The sequence below is a fragment of the Oncorhynchus masou genome, chromosome 30, assembly GCF_036934945.1.
Source record: "Oncorhynchus masou masou isolate Uvic2021 chromosome 30, UVic_Omas_1.1, whole genome shotgun sequence".
NCBI classification, from domain to species: Eukaryota; Metazoa; Chordata; class Actinopteri; order Salmoniformes; family Salmonidae; genus Oncorhynchus; species Oncorhynchus masou.
The window spans coordinates 9,725,808-9,744,038 of NC_088241.1; the positions used below are offsets into that span (position 1 = coordinate 9,725,808).

The following is an 18,231-nucleotide window of genomic DNA, read 5'->3' on the forward strand; positions in this document are numbered from 1 at the left end:
TTGAATTGCGGTGTGTTTTACGTTTTAAGTATGGTCGGTCGGGTCCAAAAAATAGTTCCTGGCCCAAGCATTCAGCAATGGACCCAGTCATTCATCATACGAAAGATAAAAACATTCCAATCCAAATACTGTATTTGGTCAATAGGTGGCACACAAGGTAAGCTAATGGCCTCGTTCTCTACATGAGGGCTATCAGTGTCTTCAATCACTTCAATACCGTATTGGCGATTTTTCTACTGCTACACAATATTTTTCTCAGCGTTATTTTGTTTATTTTTTTCACCTTTATTTAACCAGGTCGGCTAGTTGAGAACAAGTTCTCATTTGCAACTGCGACCTGGCCAAGATAAAGCATAGCAGTGTTATGAAGATGTGATATAGACCTATTTGTTATAAAATGTTGCTATCGAGAAGATATATTTGTTTTTAGCCTACATTCATATAGAGCTGATATAACAGAACCGCACCTGTTTACACAAACTACTTCTAATTTAAATGCTCTGTAAAATCGCAACTTCCTGATCTCACCTGGCGTTCTGGCCATTTTACAAGGCTGCACCAGGTGTGGGCGTGGCTAAATGTCGTGGATGTGGATGGAAAGGGTCAGTTTCAAGGTGTGCAATTGTTGACTAAAACAAACACCTCAGCCACGACAACCATACAGTTTTCACACCTTTTAACCACAGGATTTGAGTCATTGAAGGAATTTACCAAAGGGACCGTTACTACTTTTGATCAACATTTGAATTATCTCCCTCACGCGTTGATTTGAAACTTATTGGACACCAGGGAGAGAGGACTATAGTCCCGTGCATTTAAAGTGTCTAAATAGTTTTGTTTGATAGAACTTTCTACCAACTAGATTTAACGCTGAAGCAATTGAAGAACATGAATTCCGCAAGATTTGAATACGAGGTAAGTTTTTTTTGTTTTTGTGGAAATGTTGTGTAAACCAAACAAATTAGAAATGTCGGAACAACGATGTAACCAAGTCGCGCATGCGCCATTGCTGTCACTTTTGCATTTTCACATTTGTATTGTTAGAAACTTCATTTGAAATTCTATTTCACAGACAAATGCATAACGTTTAATTCCAGTCACCATCATGTTTCTGTAAGGTCCACCTGTCAAACTCCGCCATATAGGCAAACCTACTTTTAGTGACAACATACCACAAGTAAACACTTCAAGGAAGTACGTTGCTTTCTCACTGGCCTTCAGGTTATCCCAGTTAATTTTAAACTTGTATAGTTAATTTTTATGTAGGGTAATTATTCATGATCATATAATTTGAAGATGGATGGGCATAATTACATTTTAAATAAAGGTTAAATCATTTTAAAATAAAAATTAGATTTGTTTGAATGCGATGTCTTTTGAATAACTTAAGCAAAAATTGTGTTGGAGGAAGAAACACAGGATAGGATATGTTATTTTAAAATATCCTTTATTTAAACAGGGAAGTCACATTGAGAATTACATCTGTTTTCCCAGATGAGCCCTAGATAGCATGAATGAAACACCTGCAGACTAGTTAGCAGCGACCCTCCCCATCTTGACTGTCTGGATATTAACCTTATGTTAATTTAAAGACCGTAAACACTTTGATAAGAGACACAAATGACACGTGTAAAGGTATCAATTCATGGTATAAGTCACATCACTCTAATATGTCAGCTCTGTGCACTCGATCTCTCCATCACTGGTCAGGGTGGCCATATTGATTTCATATACCTGCAGTGTTCAGTGATCACAAACTAATGACATGTCCCTGCTGTACTAAGGGCAGGCACCGGCCCCCTGATAACAGTACACAGTATTGAGTCCCCACTCCCAGCCCAGACAGTGCTGCCCTGCCCCAACTTCCAGGTATTCTGATACCCTGTGGATCCTAGACTTGTCTTGACTTGATCCCCCTCCAGCCTCGCTGCTGCTCACCCACAGAGGAAGACTACTGAGAAGAAAGTTAGTCGCTGCACAGAGTTTAGAGAGGGGGGGGAAGGTAGGTTCCTCTATGGTATACCTCTTTCACACACTATACATTTTGATATTATTCTAAATGTTGGCTTTGATGTTTATACACGTACATAGTCATGTTGATTAAAAAGTGAGGGTTGAGAAATGCTACATAGTTTTGAGCTCAGTCAAAAATGAAATGCAAACAGGAGGTTGGAGTCCTGAAAGAACATGCACTTTTTAGGGACCTGAAATAGATATCATATTTGTAAGGGAAAGGAACAACAATTCTGAATACTTGCTGGTATACTGAATAATGTGGTCTGTCTTCCCTGAGTGTCCTGATGAGATGGGTGCTTGTGCAGTTAATTCATGCTCAGGAATGTAGTCATAGTTTTCCTGGTTTGTACAGTATGCATTGTCATAGTTCTTGGACTGTCTCTAGGTTTCCTGTAACTAATACAGAAATGATAGTTAAAACTCTGTCACCATAGGTCTTTAGTTAAATATTAGCTACACATAGAAGAGCTGGATTAAGTATTGTCTGTAGAATTGGGTCATGGAGATGTCCACACAGATATCCTGGTTGTCATTGATATGTTTCCAGGTTACACAGTAAATTAGTAAATGCAGTAGCTTTTCATTAGTTGTGTATAAAGGAAAATATTCCTTTGCTTCCACAAGTGTCGTTAAGAGCAGTTCCCTGATGAACATGTACACTGCCTGACCAAAAGTATGTGGACACCTGCTTGTTGAACATCTCATTCCAAAATCATGGGCATTAATATGGAGGCTGCTATAACAGCTTCTACTTTTCTGGGAAGACATTCCACTAGATGTTGGAAAATTGCTGCGTGGACTTGCTTCCATTCAGCCACAAGCATTAGTGAGATTGGGAGCGGATGTTGGGCGATTAGGCCTGGCTTACAGTGGGCGTTCTAATTCATCCCAAAAGTAAGGTTGAGGTCAGGGCTCTGTGCAGGCCAGTCAAGTTCTTCCACACCGATCTCGACAAACCATTTCTGTATGGACCTTGCTTTGTGCACGGTGGCATTGTCATGCTGAAACAGGAAAGGGCCTTCTCCAGACTGTTGCCGCAAAGTTGGAAGCACATAATCATCTAGAATTTCATTGTGTGCTGTAGTGTTACGATTTCCCTTCACTGGAACCAAGGGGCCTAGCCTGAACCATGAAAAACAGCCCCAGACCATTATTCCTCCTCCACCAAACTTTAAAGTTGGCACTATAAATTGGGGCAGATAGCGTTCTCCTGGCATCCACCAAACCCAGATTAATTTGTCAGACTGCCAGATGGTGAAGTGTGATATATCATTCCAGAGAACGTGTTTCCACTGCGCCGAACTCCATTGGCGGTGAGCTTTACACCACTCCAGCCGACTGCTCAGCCATGGCAACCCTTTTCATAAAGCTTCCGACGAACAGTTATTGTGCTTATGTTGCTTCAAGAGGCAGTTTGGAACTCGGTAGTGAGTTTTGCAACCGAGGACAGACAATTTTTACAGGCTACGAGCTTCCCCTTCTGTGAACTTGTGGCATACCACTTCACAGCTGAGCCAGTTCTGCTGCTAGACATTTCCACTTCACATTTTTTTATTTTTTTTTTACCTTTATTTTACTAGGAAAGTCAGTTAAGAACAAATTCTTATTTTCAATGACGGCCTAGGAACAGTGGGTTAACTGCCTGTTCAGGGGCAAGAAGGACAGATTTGTACCTTGTCAGCTCGGGATTCGAACTTGCAACCTTTCGGTTACTAGTCCAACGCTCTAACCACTAGGCTACCCTGCCGCAATAACAGGACTTACAGTTGAACGAGGCAGCTCTAGCAGGGCAGAAATTTGACCAACTGGCTTGTTAGAAAGGTGGCATCCTATGACGGTGCCATGTTGAAAGTCACTGAGCTCTTCAGTAAGGGCATTCTACTGCCAATGTTTGTCTATGGAGATTGCATGACAGTGTGCTAAATTTTATACAGCTGTCAGCAGTGTTGCTGGAATATCAAAATTCACAAATGTTTAAAGTGGTGTTCACCTACTTTTTAAAATAAATAGTGTATCTTTTTATGTATGGGGCAAAAATGTATTTAGTCAGCCACCAATTGTGCAAGTTCTCCCACTTAAAAAGATGAGAGGCCTGTAATTTGCATCATAGGTACTCTTCAACTATGACAGACAAAATTAGGGGAAAAAAATCCAGAAAATCACTTTGTAGGATTTTTTTTATGAATGTATTTGCAAATTATGGTGGAAAATAAACTTTTGTTATTGACCAAATACTTATCTCAATATTTTGTTATATACCCTTTGTTGGCAATGACAGAGGTGAAGACTTACAGAAAACGTTTGGCAAGGTTTTCACACACTGTTGCTGGTATTTTGGCCCATTCCTCCATGCAGATCTCCTCTAGAGCAGTGATGATTTGGGGCTGTTGCTGGGCAACACAGACTTTCAACTCCCTCCAAAAATGTTCTATGGGTTGAGATCTGGAGACTGGCTAGGCCACTCCAGGACCTTGAAATACTTCTTACGAAGCTACTCCTTCATTGCCCGGGCGGTGTGTTTGGGATCATTGTCATGCTGGAAGACCCATCCATGTTTCATCTTCAATGCCCTTGCTGATGGAAGGAGGTTTTCACTCAATCTCATGATACACAGTCCCATTCATTCTTTCCTTTACACGGATCAGTCGTCCTGGTCCCTTTGAAGAAAAACAGCCCCAAAGCATGATGTTTCCACCCCATGCTTCACAGTAGGTATGGTGTTCTTTGGATGCAACTCAGCATTCTTTGTCCTCCAAACTTGACGAGTTGAGTTTTTACCAAAAAGTTCTATTTTGGTGTCATATGGTCAGATGAAATTCTCCCAATCTTCTTCTGGATCATCCAAATGCTCTCTAGCAAACTTCAGATGGGCCTGGACATGTACTGGCTTAAGCAGGGGGACACGTCTGGCACTGCAGGGTTTGAGTCCCTGGCGGCGTAGTGTGTTACTGATGGTAGGCTTTGTTACTTTGGTCCCAGCTCTCTGCAGGTCATTCACTAGGTCCCCCCGTGTGGTTCTGGGATTTTTGCTCACCGTTCTTGTGATCATTTTGACCCCACGGGGTTAGATCTTGCATGGAGCCCCAGAACGAGGGAGATTATCAGTGGTCTTGTATGTCTTCCATTTCCTAATAATTGCTCCCACAGTTGATTTCTTCAAACCTAGCTGCTTACCTATTGCAGATTCAGTCTTCCCAGCCTGGTGCAGTTCTACAATTTTGTTTCTGGTGTCCTTTGACAGCTCTTTGGTCTTGGCCATAGTGGAGTTTGGAGTGTGACTGTTTGAGGTTGTGGACGGGTGTCTTTTATACTGATAACTAGTTCAAACAGGTGCCATTAATACAGGTAACGAGTGGAGGACAGAGGAGCCTCTTAAAGAAGAAGTTACAGATCTGTGAGAGCCAGAAATCTTGCTCGTTTGTAGGTGACCAAATACTTATTTTCCACCATAATTTGCAAATAAATTCATTAAAAATCCTACAATGTGATTTTCTGGATTTGTTTTTCTCATTTTGTCTGTCATAGTTGAAGTGTACCTATGATGAAAATTACAGGCCTCATCTTTTTAAGTGGGAGAACTTGCACAATTGGTGGCTGACTAAATACTTTTTTGCCTCACTATATATATGTTGGCAGCAGCCACTCTGTTAGTGATGGCTGTTAAAGTCTGATGGCCTTGACATAGAAGCTGTTTTTCAGTCTCTTGGTCCCACCTTTGATTCACATGTACTGACTTTGCCTTCGGGATGGCAGCGGGGATAAACAGGCAGTGGCTCGGGTGGTTGTTATCCTTGGTGGTCTTTTTGGCCTTCCTATAACATCGGGTGCTGTAGGTGTCCTGGAGGGCAGGTAGTTTGTCCCGGTGATGCTTTGGCCAGACCGCACTACCCTCTGGAGAGCCTTGCAGTTGTGGGCGGAGCAGTTGCCGTACCAGGCGGTGGTACAGCCCGACAGGATGCTCTCGATTGTGCATCTGTAAAAGTTTGAGTGTTTTTGGTGACAAGCGAAATTCCTTCCACCTCCTGAGGTTGAAGAGGCGCTGTTCCGCCTTCACCACGCTGTCTGTGTGGGTGGACCATTTCAGTTTGTCAGTGATGTATATGCCGAGGAACTTAACTTTCCACCTTCTCCACTGCTGTCCCGTTAATATGGTTGGGGGGTTCTCCCTCTGCTCTTTCCTGAAGACCACTACCATCGCCTTTGTTGTTTTTTACATTGAGTGAGGTTATTTTCCTGACACCACACTCACTTTGTCATTATGGGGTATTGAATTCATTTTTGAATAAATGTACTCCGTTTTGAATTCAGGCTGTAACACAACACAATTTGGAATAAGTCAAGGGTTATGAATACTTTCTGAAGGCACTCTGTTATCCACCCTAGTATCGGGGAATGATGTCATAGTCCTGATTTGGGCTTTGTCATTTCCTCAGTTACCAATTTAGGATTTCCTGTGTGAATCCTCTTGAGTATTTGTATTTATTATGCCAGCAGCTTCTTTTCCTGGTGTCCATCCAAATTAAGGCAGTTTTATACAATTAAAAAACATTACATAAAATTTCACAACAGATAAACATTGTGTCCCCTCAGGCCACTACTCTACTACCACATATCTACAACACAAGAACCATGTGTACGTGTGTGTGTGTGTGTCTTCACAGTCCCAGTTGTTCCTTAAGGTGCATTTTGATCCATTTTTAAGTCTGATTTTACAGCTTGCGTAAGTTACTTGATTTGGAATAGAGTTCCGTGTAGTTATGGCTCTATGTAGTCCTGTGTGCCTTCCATAGTCTGTTCAGGACTGTGAAGAGACCTTTGGCGTGTCTCGTGGTGTATAACAGTGAGTGAGTATTTATAATAGAGAAATTCCTTCACTCAGAGTTTGTAAAGATGTTGTTAATTTTGGCTAGCTAAATTGCGGGCGGTGGTGGAAGGTGTACTCATTGTACACCTAATAATTCTGGAAGAATATAACTTATAAATGCCTTATGAGCTTAGTTCAACTGTCGTACCCATCAGAGCCCCAAATGTAAGCTTGTTTTAGTGCTATTGTTTTAGTGCGCTATTGTTTGTAAGCGTAAACAAACACCGTATAGTCTCAACATTTTAGATTTAACAATTTTGATATAATGGATTTGAGAGTGGATATTTTTCTCCTGCCTCATACCTCAGCCTTTTACAATAACAGTGGCACGGTACCCACTTTGTTATTGTTTGAACTGCAGATTGCCCGTTTTAAATTGCACTTGAAGAGAGGTTTTCTAGAAACATAACCACCACCAACTCTGTTCTGGCCAGTAATGCATATTGTTCACAGAAGATCTATTTGTACATGTGGAGATGCGTTACATCCATAAACAAGGTGGATCCCCAAATGTAAGGGCACAACAGCAATATTCTGATCTTAGGATCCCAAGATTGAGCTGAGGGTCAGGTGAGGTCAGTGTGACCGGTCCTTTTCCAGACAGGATCAGTGTCCGCAGTGGGGTGTGATTGTGGAAGAATGTGGCTGTTTCGGTCAGATCAGAGTGAAAGGTGTGGGTCAGAGTGGAAGTGAGCAGTACGGAGACACCCAGGTAGGAATTCAACAAGGGAGTCTCCGACAGTCTGCGGTCTTATCTCTTGACTGTCCTGTGGAATGGCCCGTTAACCCTGCCTACTGTAGTCTCTCACACATGGCCAGTAGAGCAGGTTGGTTATTAAGTTAATCCAGTCACCTAGTAACAACTTCAGGTCAGTTCCACATGGTGTCCAGGGAGAGAGAATTCACACTAACTCATCACAATGTGGTGATGTTATTGTACTAGAACAAAATAACCTGACACTTGTCATGACCATTTTCTACCACTTATCTGTAATTTAATGTTATGGGTTATTATATGGTCAAAGTTCCATAACATAATAACATGGACTATTAGGATGCTCATTATCATAAACAAGCATAGCTATATCATGACTTTATTAGAACACTACATTTTCAATTTAAGTTAATGTTACTAGCCTGAGAAGGTTAGTGTAGTCATTTTGATGTGAAATTTACATAAAATATGATTTCACAAATGCATTACACTTTCAGAAATAGATCACTTCATTTGTGAATTTTCAGTCATTTCAGATCTAGCGCTCGTCACTTTCTCACAATGTATTTGTCATGTAGTTTTAGGCTGATGAGATATTTCAACCAACAGGTTTCTAAAGTTCTGGTGGAGCTGACATTGGAAAGATGCTACATAGATAATGATTGAGGGTTTAAATAACCATTCAGAGTCCTGGTTAATGTTTAAACAGATGGAATGCCTGTCTAAAGTGCAGTTGCTCTGCTTAGTTATATTGTGTAGGCCAAATCAGACTACTCATTGATTTGGTTTAACTTTCATTCCCACTCTCGAAAGCCACATCTTGTAATGTGTACTATACAATATGAAAAACACAGAGGATGCATATATGTATGTTTACATTACAAACGGTTGTGTGTGAAAAGGAGATTGTCATTGTTAGCTATTTCTCTGGACCACACCTCTCAGTACAGAACACCTCATTACCCATCAGTCTAACTGGTTTGACTAATATGCTGCTACCTTACTGTATGCCTAGCAGTTCTACTATACCTTATTGTTTAGTTAATGCCATTAGCTTTCCAGATGTCCCCTCATGCTTGTAGTGGTCACGTACCGTGCCTTCAGAAAGTATTCACACCCTTTGAGTTTTTCAAAAAGAAAAATTGTTTTACAGCATGAATTTAAAATGGATTACTCTTAGATTTTTTTGTCACTGGCACTATACACAATAAGTAGAATTATGTTTTTAGAAATGTTTACTAATAAATAAGAAATTAAAAGCTGAAGTGTCCTGAGTCAATAGGTATTCAACCCCTTTGTTGACGCAAACCTAAAGTTTAGGAATATGACTTCCACCTTATCTGTCTCCCTAGACACCGTTCAATTTGCTTTACTGCCCCAATAGGTCCACAGACGATGCAATCGCCATCACACTGCACACTGCTTTATCCCATCTGGACAAGAGGAATACCTATGTAAGAATTCTGTTAGTACCCTCCAAGCTCATCATTAAGCTTGAAGCCCTGGGTCTCAACCCCACCCTGTGCAATTGGGTCCTGGACTTTGACGGGCCGTCCCCAGGTGGTGAAGGTAGGAAACATCTCCACTTCGCTGATCCTCAACACTGGGTCCCACAAGGTTGTGTGTTCAGCCCCCTCCTGTACTCCCTGTTCACCCATGACTGCGTGACTATGCACTCCTCCAACTCAATCATCAAGTTTGCAGATGACACAACAGTAGTAGACTTGATTACCAATAACAATGAGACAGCCTACAGGGAGGAGGTGAGTGCTCCCGGATTGTGGTGTCAGGAAAATAACCTCACTCAACGTCAGCAAAACAATGGAGATTATTGTGAACTTCAGGAAACAGCAGAGGGAGCAACCCCCAACCAAAGTTATAAGTTCCTCGGTGTACACATCACTGACAAACTGAAATGGTCCACCAACACAGACAGTGTGGTGAAGAAGGCGCAACAGCCTCTTCAACCTCAGGAGGCTGAAGAAATTTTGGCTTACCACCTAAAACCCTCACAAACTTTTACAGATACACAATTGTGAGCATCCTGTCGGGCTGTATCACTGCCTGGTACGGCAACTGCAGCGCCCACTACCACAGGGCTCTCCAGAGGGTGGTGTGGTCTGCACAACGCATCACCAGGGGAAAACTACTTGCCCTCCAGGACACCTACAGCATCCGATGCCACAGGAAGGCCAAAAAGATCATCAAGGACATCAACCACCCGAGCCACTGCCTGTTCACCCTGCTACCATCCAGAAGCCGAGGTCAGTACAGGTGCCACAAAGCTGGGACCGAGAAGCTGTTTTTCAGGCTCTATCTCAAAGCCGTGAGACCAATGGTGACTTTAAAACAGTTATAGAGTTTAATTGCTGTGATAGGAAACAACTGGGGATGGATCAACATTGTAGTTACTCCACAATACTAACCTAAATGACTGAGAATGACTAAGAATGAAGCCTGTACAGAATAAAATTATTCCTAAACATGCATCCTGTTCGCAACAAGGCACTAAAGTAATACTGCAAAAAATGTTGCAAAGCAATTCACTTTTTGTACTGAATACAAAGTGCTATGTTGGGGGCAAATCCAATACAACACATTACTGAGTACCACTCGCCAGATTTTCAAACATAGTGGTGTTATGTCGTGTTATGGGTGAGTGGCCGAGTTAGATTTTCAAGCAGATTTAAGTTAAAACTATGGCAAGACTTAAATGGTTGTCTAGCAATGTTCAATGTTCTACAAGCAATTTTGAAAGACTCACAGCTATACCTGCTGCCAAAGGGGATTCTAATATGTATTGACTCAGGGGTTTGAATACTTATGTAAATTCAATATTTGTTTTTCGTTTTCATAAATTTGAAAATTTTGAAAATCATTTTGTCATTATGGGGTCTTGTGTGTAGATGGGTCAGACAAATGTATGTAGTCAATGTTGAAATCAAGCTGTAACACAACCATGTGGAATAAGTTTGGGGTGTGAATACTTTCTGAAGCCTCTGTATTTGACTTTTTGTGGTGTAATACTGTGATAGGCTTTTGCAGTGTTTTTGATGAGTTTTCTTCTGTTCTGTATGTATGTGCCCACTGCATTCAACACCATTTCCTGTGTAACCATAGGACACTACTGAGGCCTGTAGTTGCAAAGACAACCAGCACAGTTTACAAATGGATCTAACTGGAGGGAGTAGTATTTTTGTTTGGGGGCAGAGAGATGGAGACAGGATATGACGAAAAGCATGTAATGGTTTTATTAGGCTGTGATCAGGGTGACTGATGGAGAGAGCGACCCCCGAGCGCTCACTGACCCCATCCCTAATGATTCCCTTAATTCCAGACCATGATTGCTGTTAGAAATTCCCATTTAGGAGGCATGTGTGAGAGCCGAGCATCGTAAGAATGGCCTTTAATTGCGATGAGTTATCATCTAGACCAGTGTAATTGAGCCCCCATCTTAAGGGGCGGCACTTCTGACAAATTGATTTAATACCGAAGCGATTTTCCTGTCCCTAATGGTGGATCGGGTCCTTCTCCACACTGGGCCACAGGCGCAGATGCAATTGTGTGCGGTGATTACTATCTGTTCTGTAATCGCTCTCTGTCTTCTGCGTGTGCAAGAGGACTCGGACACACCCTGGACCCAGGGCAGGGCACATAGATCTTAGCCTATGCTCCAGGTAGCGCTGAACTTACCCATCGTACTGTAGGGAGAGGGCTGTGATATGGAGAGTCATTATATGCACACAAGTCAATATGACATCAATTCAAATTTGAATGGTCACATACACATATTTAACAGATGTTTATGCTTGTGTTCCTAACTCCAACAGTGCAGTAATATATAACAATTCACAACAATACAAAGACATCTAAAAGTAAAATAATGCAATTTAAAAAAATAAATATATATATATATATATATATTAGTATGAGCAATGTCAGTGTGGCATTGACTAAAATACAGTAGAATAGAATAAAGTGTATACACAGTGCCTTCGGAAAGTAGTCAGACCCCTAGACTTTTTATGCATTTGTTTAGGATACAGCCTCATTCTAAAATGTATTAAAAAAAAAAATGTTTTCCCACATCAATCAATACCCAACACATTTACATAAGTATTCAGACCCTTAAGTCAGTTTTTTCTTGATTCACCTTTGGCAGTGATTACAGCCTTGGAGTTTCTCCCATTCTTCTCTGCAGATCCTCTCAAGCTCTGTCAAGTTTGGAGGGGGAGGGTGTTGTTGTGTTGCTGCACAGCTATTTTCAGGTCTCTCCAGAGATGTTGAATCGGGTTCTGGGCCACTCAAAGTCACTCCTGCGTTGTCTTGGCTGTGTGCTTAGGGTCATTGTCCTGTTGGAAGGTGAACCTTCATCCCAGTCTGAGGTCCTGAGCGCTCTGGAGCAGGTTTTCATTGAATATCTCTCTGTACTTTGCTCATTTCATCTTTGCCTCGATCCTGACTAGTCTCTCAGTCCCTGCTACTGAAAAACATCCCCACATTTTTTTTTTCATGATGCTGACACCACCTTGCTTCACCGTAGGGATGGTGCCAGGTTTCCTCCAGATGTGACGCTTGGCATTCAGGCCAAAGATTTCAATCTTGGTTTCATCAGACCAGAGAATCTTGTTTTTCATGGTCTGAGAGTCTTTAGGTGCCTTTTGGCAAACACCAAGCGGGCTGTCATGTGCCTTTTACTGAGTTGCTTCATTCTGACCACTCTACCATAAAGGCCTGATTTGGTGGAGTGCTGCAGAGATGGTTGTCCTTCTGGAAGGTTCTCAAATCTCCACAGTGGAACTCTGGAGCTCTGTCAAAGTGACCGTCGGGTACTTGGTCACCTCCCTGTCCAAAGCCCTTCTCCCCCGATTGCTCAGTTTGGCCGGGTGGCCAGCTCTAGGAAGACTCTTGATGGTGTCTAACTTCTTCCATTTAAGAATGATGGAGGCCACTGTGTTCTTAGGGACCTTCAATGCTGCAGAAATGTTTTTCTACCCTTTCCCAGATCTGTGCCCCGACACAATCCTGTCTAGGGGATCTATGAACAATTCCTTCAACCTCATGGCTTGGTTTTTGCTCTGACATGCACTATCAACTGTGGGACATTATATAGACAGGTGTGTGTCTTTCCAAATGTTATCCAATCAATAGAATTTACCATCTCAAGAAACATCTCAAGGATGATCAATGGAAACAGGATGTACATGAACTCAATTTTGAGTCTCATAGCAAAGGGTCTGAATATTTATGTAAATAAGGTATTTGTTTTTTATTTGAATAGATTTGCAAAATGTTCTTGCTTTGTCATTTTGTGGGATTGTGTGTAGACTGCTGAGGATTTTTAAAATCCATTTTAGAATAAGGCAGTAATGTAACAATGTGGAAAGTCGAGGGGTCTGAATACTTTCAGAAGGCACTGTACCTATGAAATGAGTAAAGCAGTATGTGCAGACCACACCACCCTCTGGAGAGCCCTGCGGTTGTGGGCGGTATAGTTGCCGTACCAGGCAGTGATACAGCACAACAGGATGCTCTCAATTGTGCATCTGTAAAACGTTGTGGGTCTTAGTGTGGTGAAGGTGCAACAGCCCCTGTCTGTGTGGGTGGACCATTTATGATTGTCAATGATGTGTACGCCGAGAAACTTCAAGCTTTTCACCTTCTCCGCTGCTGTCCCGTCGATGTGGATAGGGACGTGCTCCCTCTGCTGTTTCCTGAAGTCCACAATCAGCTCCTTTGTTTTGTTGACATTTTAGTGACATGGTGAGGCAGTGGCTAGGGAGTATTGTTGTTGATGTCACCAAGTACTTGCTCACCGTTGGCTGTTCCTTAATGAAGGTGAAGAATAATACAGAATACAGAGCGCCATGGAAGTCTTCTCTGCCGTGCAACGTGTGTGCTCTCAGGTCACTAAACTGGTTGGGCCTGTTTTTACGTCAGGATTCGTTCTGAGCCTGTTTAAACTTGTTAGTGATTCTCCCTAAACAAAAACATGATAAGTAATGTAAAACAGACACGTTATTGTTATGGTGTGAATCCGTGTTTGCCGTCTTTGCAATTCACCGTCAGTCTAATACAGGGTGATGATCAAGATGGCGGTCAGTTTCACAAACAATGCAATTGTCTGTCTTTCCCCTGCTGACCTACACACACCACACATCTGACTACTACACCGAAAGACACACACTGAACCTTCCATGGCAGCACCTCAAGGACATCTGTCTCTCTGCGCTCATCTCTTTTTAAATGCTTTAGCCTCCATTGTGAAATTAGAATTTTGGTATAGTTTATACTAGTGATACATAACCCTTCCTGATGAGAACAGTGATTTGGATCAGTTCATCTTCGGGATAATACAGCTGCGGTTGCTTCTTGATTTTTGTTGCCGAGCCACAGAATTTTAGCTTTCATTTAGTTTTTTGTTACTATTCGAATATTGACGATGTGAACTTTCTGATGCCAGGAACAGTAGAATTGGCACTTTGTTTCTAGTGCCTTCGTTGATGTCACAGGCTTTTCCTTTGTAGCTTTTTACAAGTCCACTGTCATTATTTTCAACTCGTATGGTAAGACTGGAGTCTGGAGGTGGCTATAGGTACTGTCTTGCACTTAGTTTCAGGATGATTTTAGGAAGAGACTGAACACTGTTAGGAGATCATAATGTCCATGTCCTCCAAGTTAGGTGACTCACACACTACACTGGATATGTTATTGTACTCCTACGTCTTGAGTATTAGTAATCCCATCATATAACTGTAGGTAAGTAATGAACTTATCTCCCTCTTTATGTCGGTTTGCCTCTGTCTACCTAGGGGCAGAACGGGCGGCATGAGCAGGTCACCTTCCTGGATAACAAAGAGAAGATGGCATCGAAGAAGAAGACTGGAGTGATAGTGGGAGTCCTCATCACTCTGCTTATCTTGGCAGCCGTGACAGGAATCCTCATCTGGCTCTTTGTTAGTGAGTACAACTTTACTATGTAGTCTGAGACTAATGCATGTAATAATCATAGACTAGGTACTATCACTCAGTCTAAGTGAAAATGCAAAGGATGCCCCAAAGTGGCTCAATAACTCCAACTGTACTAATGTTGCTAATTTCCTACCCTCTCAGTTTGGCCTGGAGTATTCTGGGAGGTTTGTTTCTTCTAATGTCTGAATATAAAATTGATACCTGAAATGTAAATAATGGCAAACAGCTTTTTATAATCTACCCGGAAAGACTTGAGTTTGAGTTGGCAGCCCTAGCCAACTGCAATTGGCCATTCTAAACCTGCCATCTACAGGGTCCACCCAGGAGATTTCACATTCACTGGCGCTGCCTGACTGCTGCTTTGATGGCCTAGACATTAGATACAAATATCCAAATTAAGTGTGAAGTTTGGAAGTTTTTAATTTGACATTGATAACCTGTTTGCCAGGCCTTAATTTGGTTGGTGTTAATAATTCAGGGGAGTAAAGTGGCGCGGTGCAGAGTAGACAAAACATCCTGACAGTCACACACACGCTCACTCTACAGCCTGATCAGAGGCTTTCACAGAGAGATAATCAAAAGATAAACAAACTTCTAATTCTCCTAAATCCCTGTTCTCTTTTTATTAACCATTTCCGGAAGTTTATGAGGAGGCATTGGTGTTGCATGTAGAATTTTATTAAATGACTTGCTCTCCCCACTCTCTTTCCCTCAGTCAAAGGCAGGGAGTCTGCGGCCACCATAAGTATGAAGCGTGTCCCAGCTCAGCGAGTGTATAGCGGGCACATGAAACTGGACAACGTGCCCTACAACCAGAATCTGGAGGACCCCACCAGCACAGAGTTCCAAAAGCTGGCAGATGACCTGGAAGAGATAGTGAGTTTGACCCAGGTTTAGGCTCAGATACCATGTCCTGGTGATTTTCTGTAAAAAAAAAAACGATTCATCATTTTCCTGCCTGCGTCAAAAGTTGAAATTAGTTGAACTTTTGATAGATAGGTTGATGACTGGCCCAATACCCTTCTACCAAGTTAACCTCCACCCACAATACCCTTTAGGCCAGGTACGGTATTAAGTCAGGTGTCAGAGTTTAGAACTGACTGAGATTCAGTTTCTCTCTCTTGTTTGTTGTAGCTATCTGCCACAGCATGTTTTTCTCCTGGTGGAAGGAGATTGCTAAAGGCATATTTGTGTGGGTGGACTGGAAGAGAACATCATTTAGTTACTCTGTTATTTCCTCGAACAACATTTCCTTTCATTGGAGTTATGGAGATGTGTGAATCGCCACTTGGGAACATGACAATGATTAACTGCTATTGCTAAACCCCCGGTCAGTGTGGCATTGCTTTAGAATGTATGGCTGCATGAGTGACAGTATAAGGAAGGTGGTCTGAATGGAATTCTAGATGACTGTTCAATGAGCATTAATGTGACACAACACACCCCCACCATTATTCGCTCTGCTCGGTACATTCAGTTCTTCCTCTGGCTGTGTATTGCAGATGCAGTAGAGCAAAGTGTCATTATATGTTGGTGATTGGGTCTACAGTATATACAACTGAACTAACAAAGCCAATCAGAAACCAACACTCTTTCTTTTTGATGGAACATTGCACCTCTCTGTATGTTGGAGGTGCTGTGTGATTGACTTGGTAGTCTGCTGTTACCTGCTGTAGAATATGTTATTTGTGCTTAGAAACAGCTTTGAATAATCCACACTTAGGAGACACTGTCTCTCGTCTGAGCTCTGCAAACTGCAATGGGATCACATTCTACACTTCTGGGTTCAACTTCAGTGTATTACTCATTTTGCTCTCCTCTGAAATTGTTAATGGGCTTTCTCCATTGTGGTCCATTGAAAAGTCTCCAGCCCAATTCTCGGTTCTCAATATGTGGTCTTATCAGAGTCTATACAGATAAAGATCGTTCACTATTCTCTTCAGTCTGTTTCAGGGAGCTGAGGTGAGTTCAGCTACACTGCCTTTATAATGTACCTTTTGGATTTAACATTTACCAGCCTGATAATTGCATGTCCGCTACATGCGTTCTTATTCACAGTCTGAACTGGAGTTTAACACACACACACACTATGAATAGACAGCATGATTAGTAACATGCTAGGATTAGATATCCAGTTTCTTTCACATATCTGTAGCTGAAAGCACTCGTCCTCCATGGGATCTCCAATGGAAACCCTGTTATTCATGGCATGCAGGCAGTTGGAATGCAAGCATACACACTTGTTCTCAGGGGCCTTATTGCAGACTCGCAGACAAGCTTTTCTTGGTAACGAACTGGCCAATACCTGGAGCACTCCCAACACCATGGTAACCTTGATCAATTAAACCTTATGGAGGATTCGGCTGAACTCTGAGGTCATGGCTCCATATCTTTGCCATGGTAACAGCAAATGGGTTGTCAGGTGACTTAGTGAATGCTAATTTTTATGTTGGCTTTTTTCACCAGCTTAAGAGCAACTACAAACAAGTTGAGTTCCTCTCCAAGTACTACACCACATCTGTGGTGACCGCCTTCAGGTAGGAGAGCATTCTGGGATGTGGAGTTTCTGCATGTTGGTAATGTACAGTTGGCCATAAAGCTAGTCATGAGATCACTTTGTTTATTACATAATATGAATCTTTGAAAATGCTTATTGGATAAGTGTGATTTGGACAATGGAACGTCCATTGCAGCAACTCAAAACACCAGCTGTTCCTGAGGAGAGGTTTGGTCAAACCTGCACAATAGAAATGTTGAAGTGATCAATGAAGGCCTCAGTCAGCATAGTTTGGTCTTCCACTCCTTCCTTCAAGTCCCCCTCTCTCTCCAGTGAGGGGGTGCTGGCCTACTACTGGACCCAGTTTGACATCCCGGCAGCGGACCTGGAGATACTGCCAGAGTTCTCTGAGGAGCGGGTCTTGGAGGTGCTGTGGAACGGCATCAGGGAGCAGGGCAAACGCTCCGGCCAGAGCCTCCGCATCAGCCAAGTCACTGCCTCACGTGAGTTAGTAGTTAGTACAACCCAGTCAAGACCAAACCAGGTGGTCTAGTCTCTGGGGGCAAGGGGTTAAACCCTAAGATGCTTAGGGTTTAAACTAAGCAAGCAGTGACCCACCCACCTGGAGAGTTACTCTGAGTCCTGCAAGCTTCCACTTCAACCCAAATCCAAAACCTTCATTCTATTAATTGGCTGCTCACCAGGACCTTGATCAGCTGAATGAGGGGCAACAGAGTTGGATCAAAAGCCTGCGCACCCAGTAGCTCTCCAGATGCAGGGTTGGCCTCCCCTCAACTAAAGGGTTCTGTTTAATGAAGATAAATGTATTGTCTGAAGAAAGCCCCCTCTGTCATCTTCCATAAGCATTCATATCTGATATGATTTCTGCATTAATGGCTGTTCTATGCCAGGTATATGTCTCTGACATGCCCTAATAAGAAAACGTGGAGGTATAAGGGACACCACTCTGTTTGTATTGTATCAGTGATTGGACACTTTATGTAGTTTGGGTCCTCTAATGACGTTACAGTAGTTGGCCCCTGGGCTGCCCTTTAGCTGCCTGGCTCTAGCCATTATCATTATTCTAGCTTCTGTCTACTTCACATTGCATTTCAAAAAAGGTCACCCAATATGACTTAGTGGTTTTGCTCTCTTTTAAAATGATTT

General features: G+C 42.3%; 1 protein-coding gene across 3 annotated transcripts in view; it reads left to right on the top strand.

The window, feature by feature from the left end:
• Positions 1-561: 561 nt before the first annotated feature.
• Positions 562-18,231, top strand: part of st14 (ST14 transmembrane serine protease matriptase) — a 31,744-nt gene continuing 14,074 nt past the window's right edge. The window contains exons 1-6 of one of the 3 annotated variants that reach the window (XM_064947894.1): positions 562-915; positions 8,980-9,164; positions 14,408-14,555; positions 15,283-15,443; positions 17,034-17,104; positions 17,398-17,567. In XM_064947894.1, coding sequence (XP_064803966.1) covers positions 14,459-14,555; positions 15,283-15,443; positions 17,034-17,104; positions 17,398-17,567 — 499 coding nt within the window. In that variant the 5' untranslated portion in view covers positions 562-915; positions 8,980-9,164; positions 14,408-14,458. Of the gene's footprint in view, positions 916-8,979; positions 9,165-9,778; positions 9,860-14,407; positions 14,556-15,282; positions 15,444-17,033; positions 17,105-17,397; positions 17,568-18,231 lie in introns of those variants that run through there. The other 2 variants (XM_064947893.1, XM_064947895.1) reach the window with 2 other exon arrangements.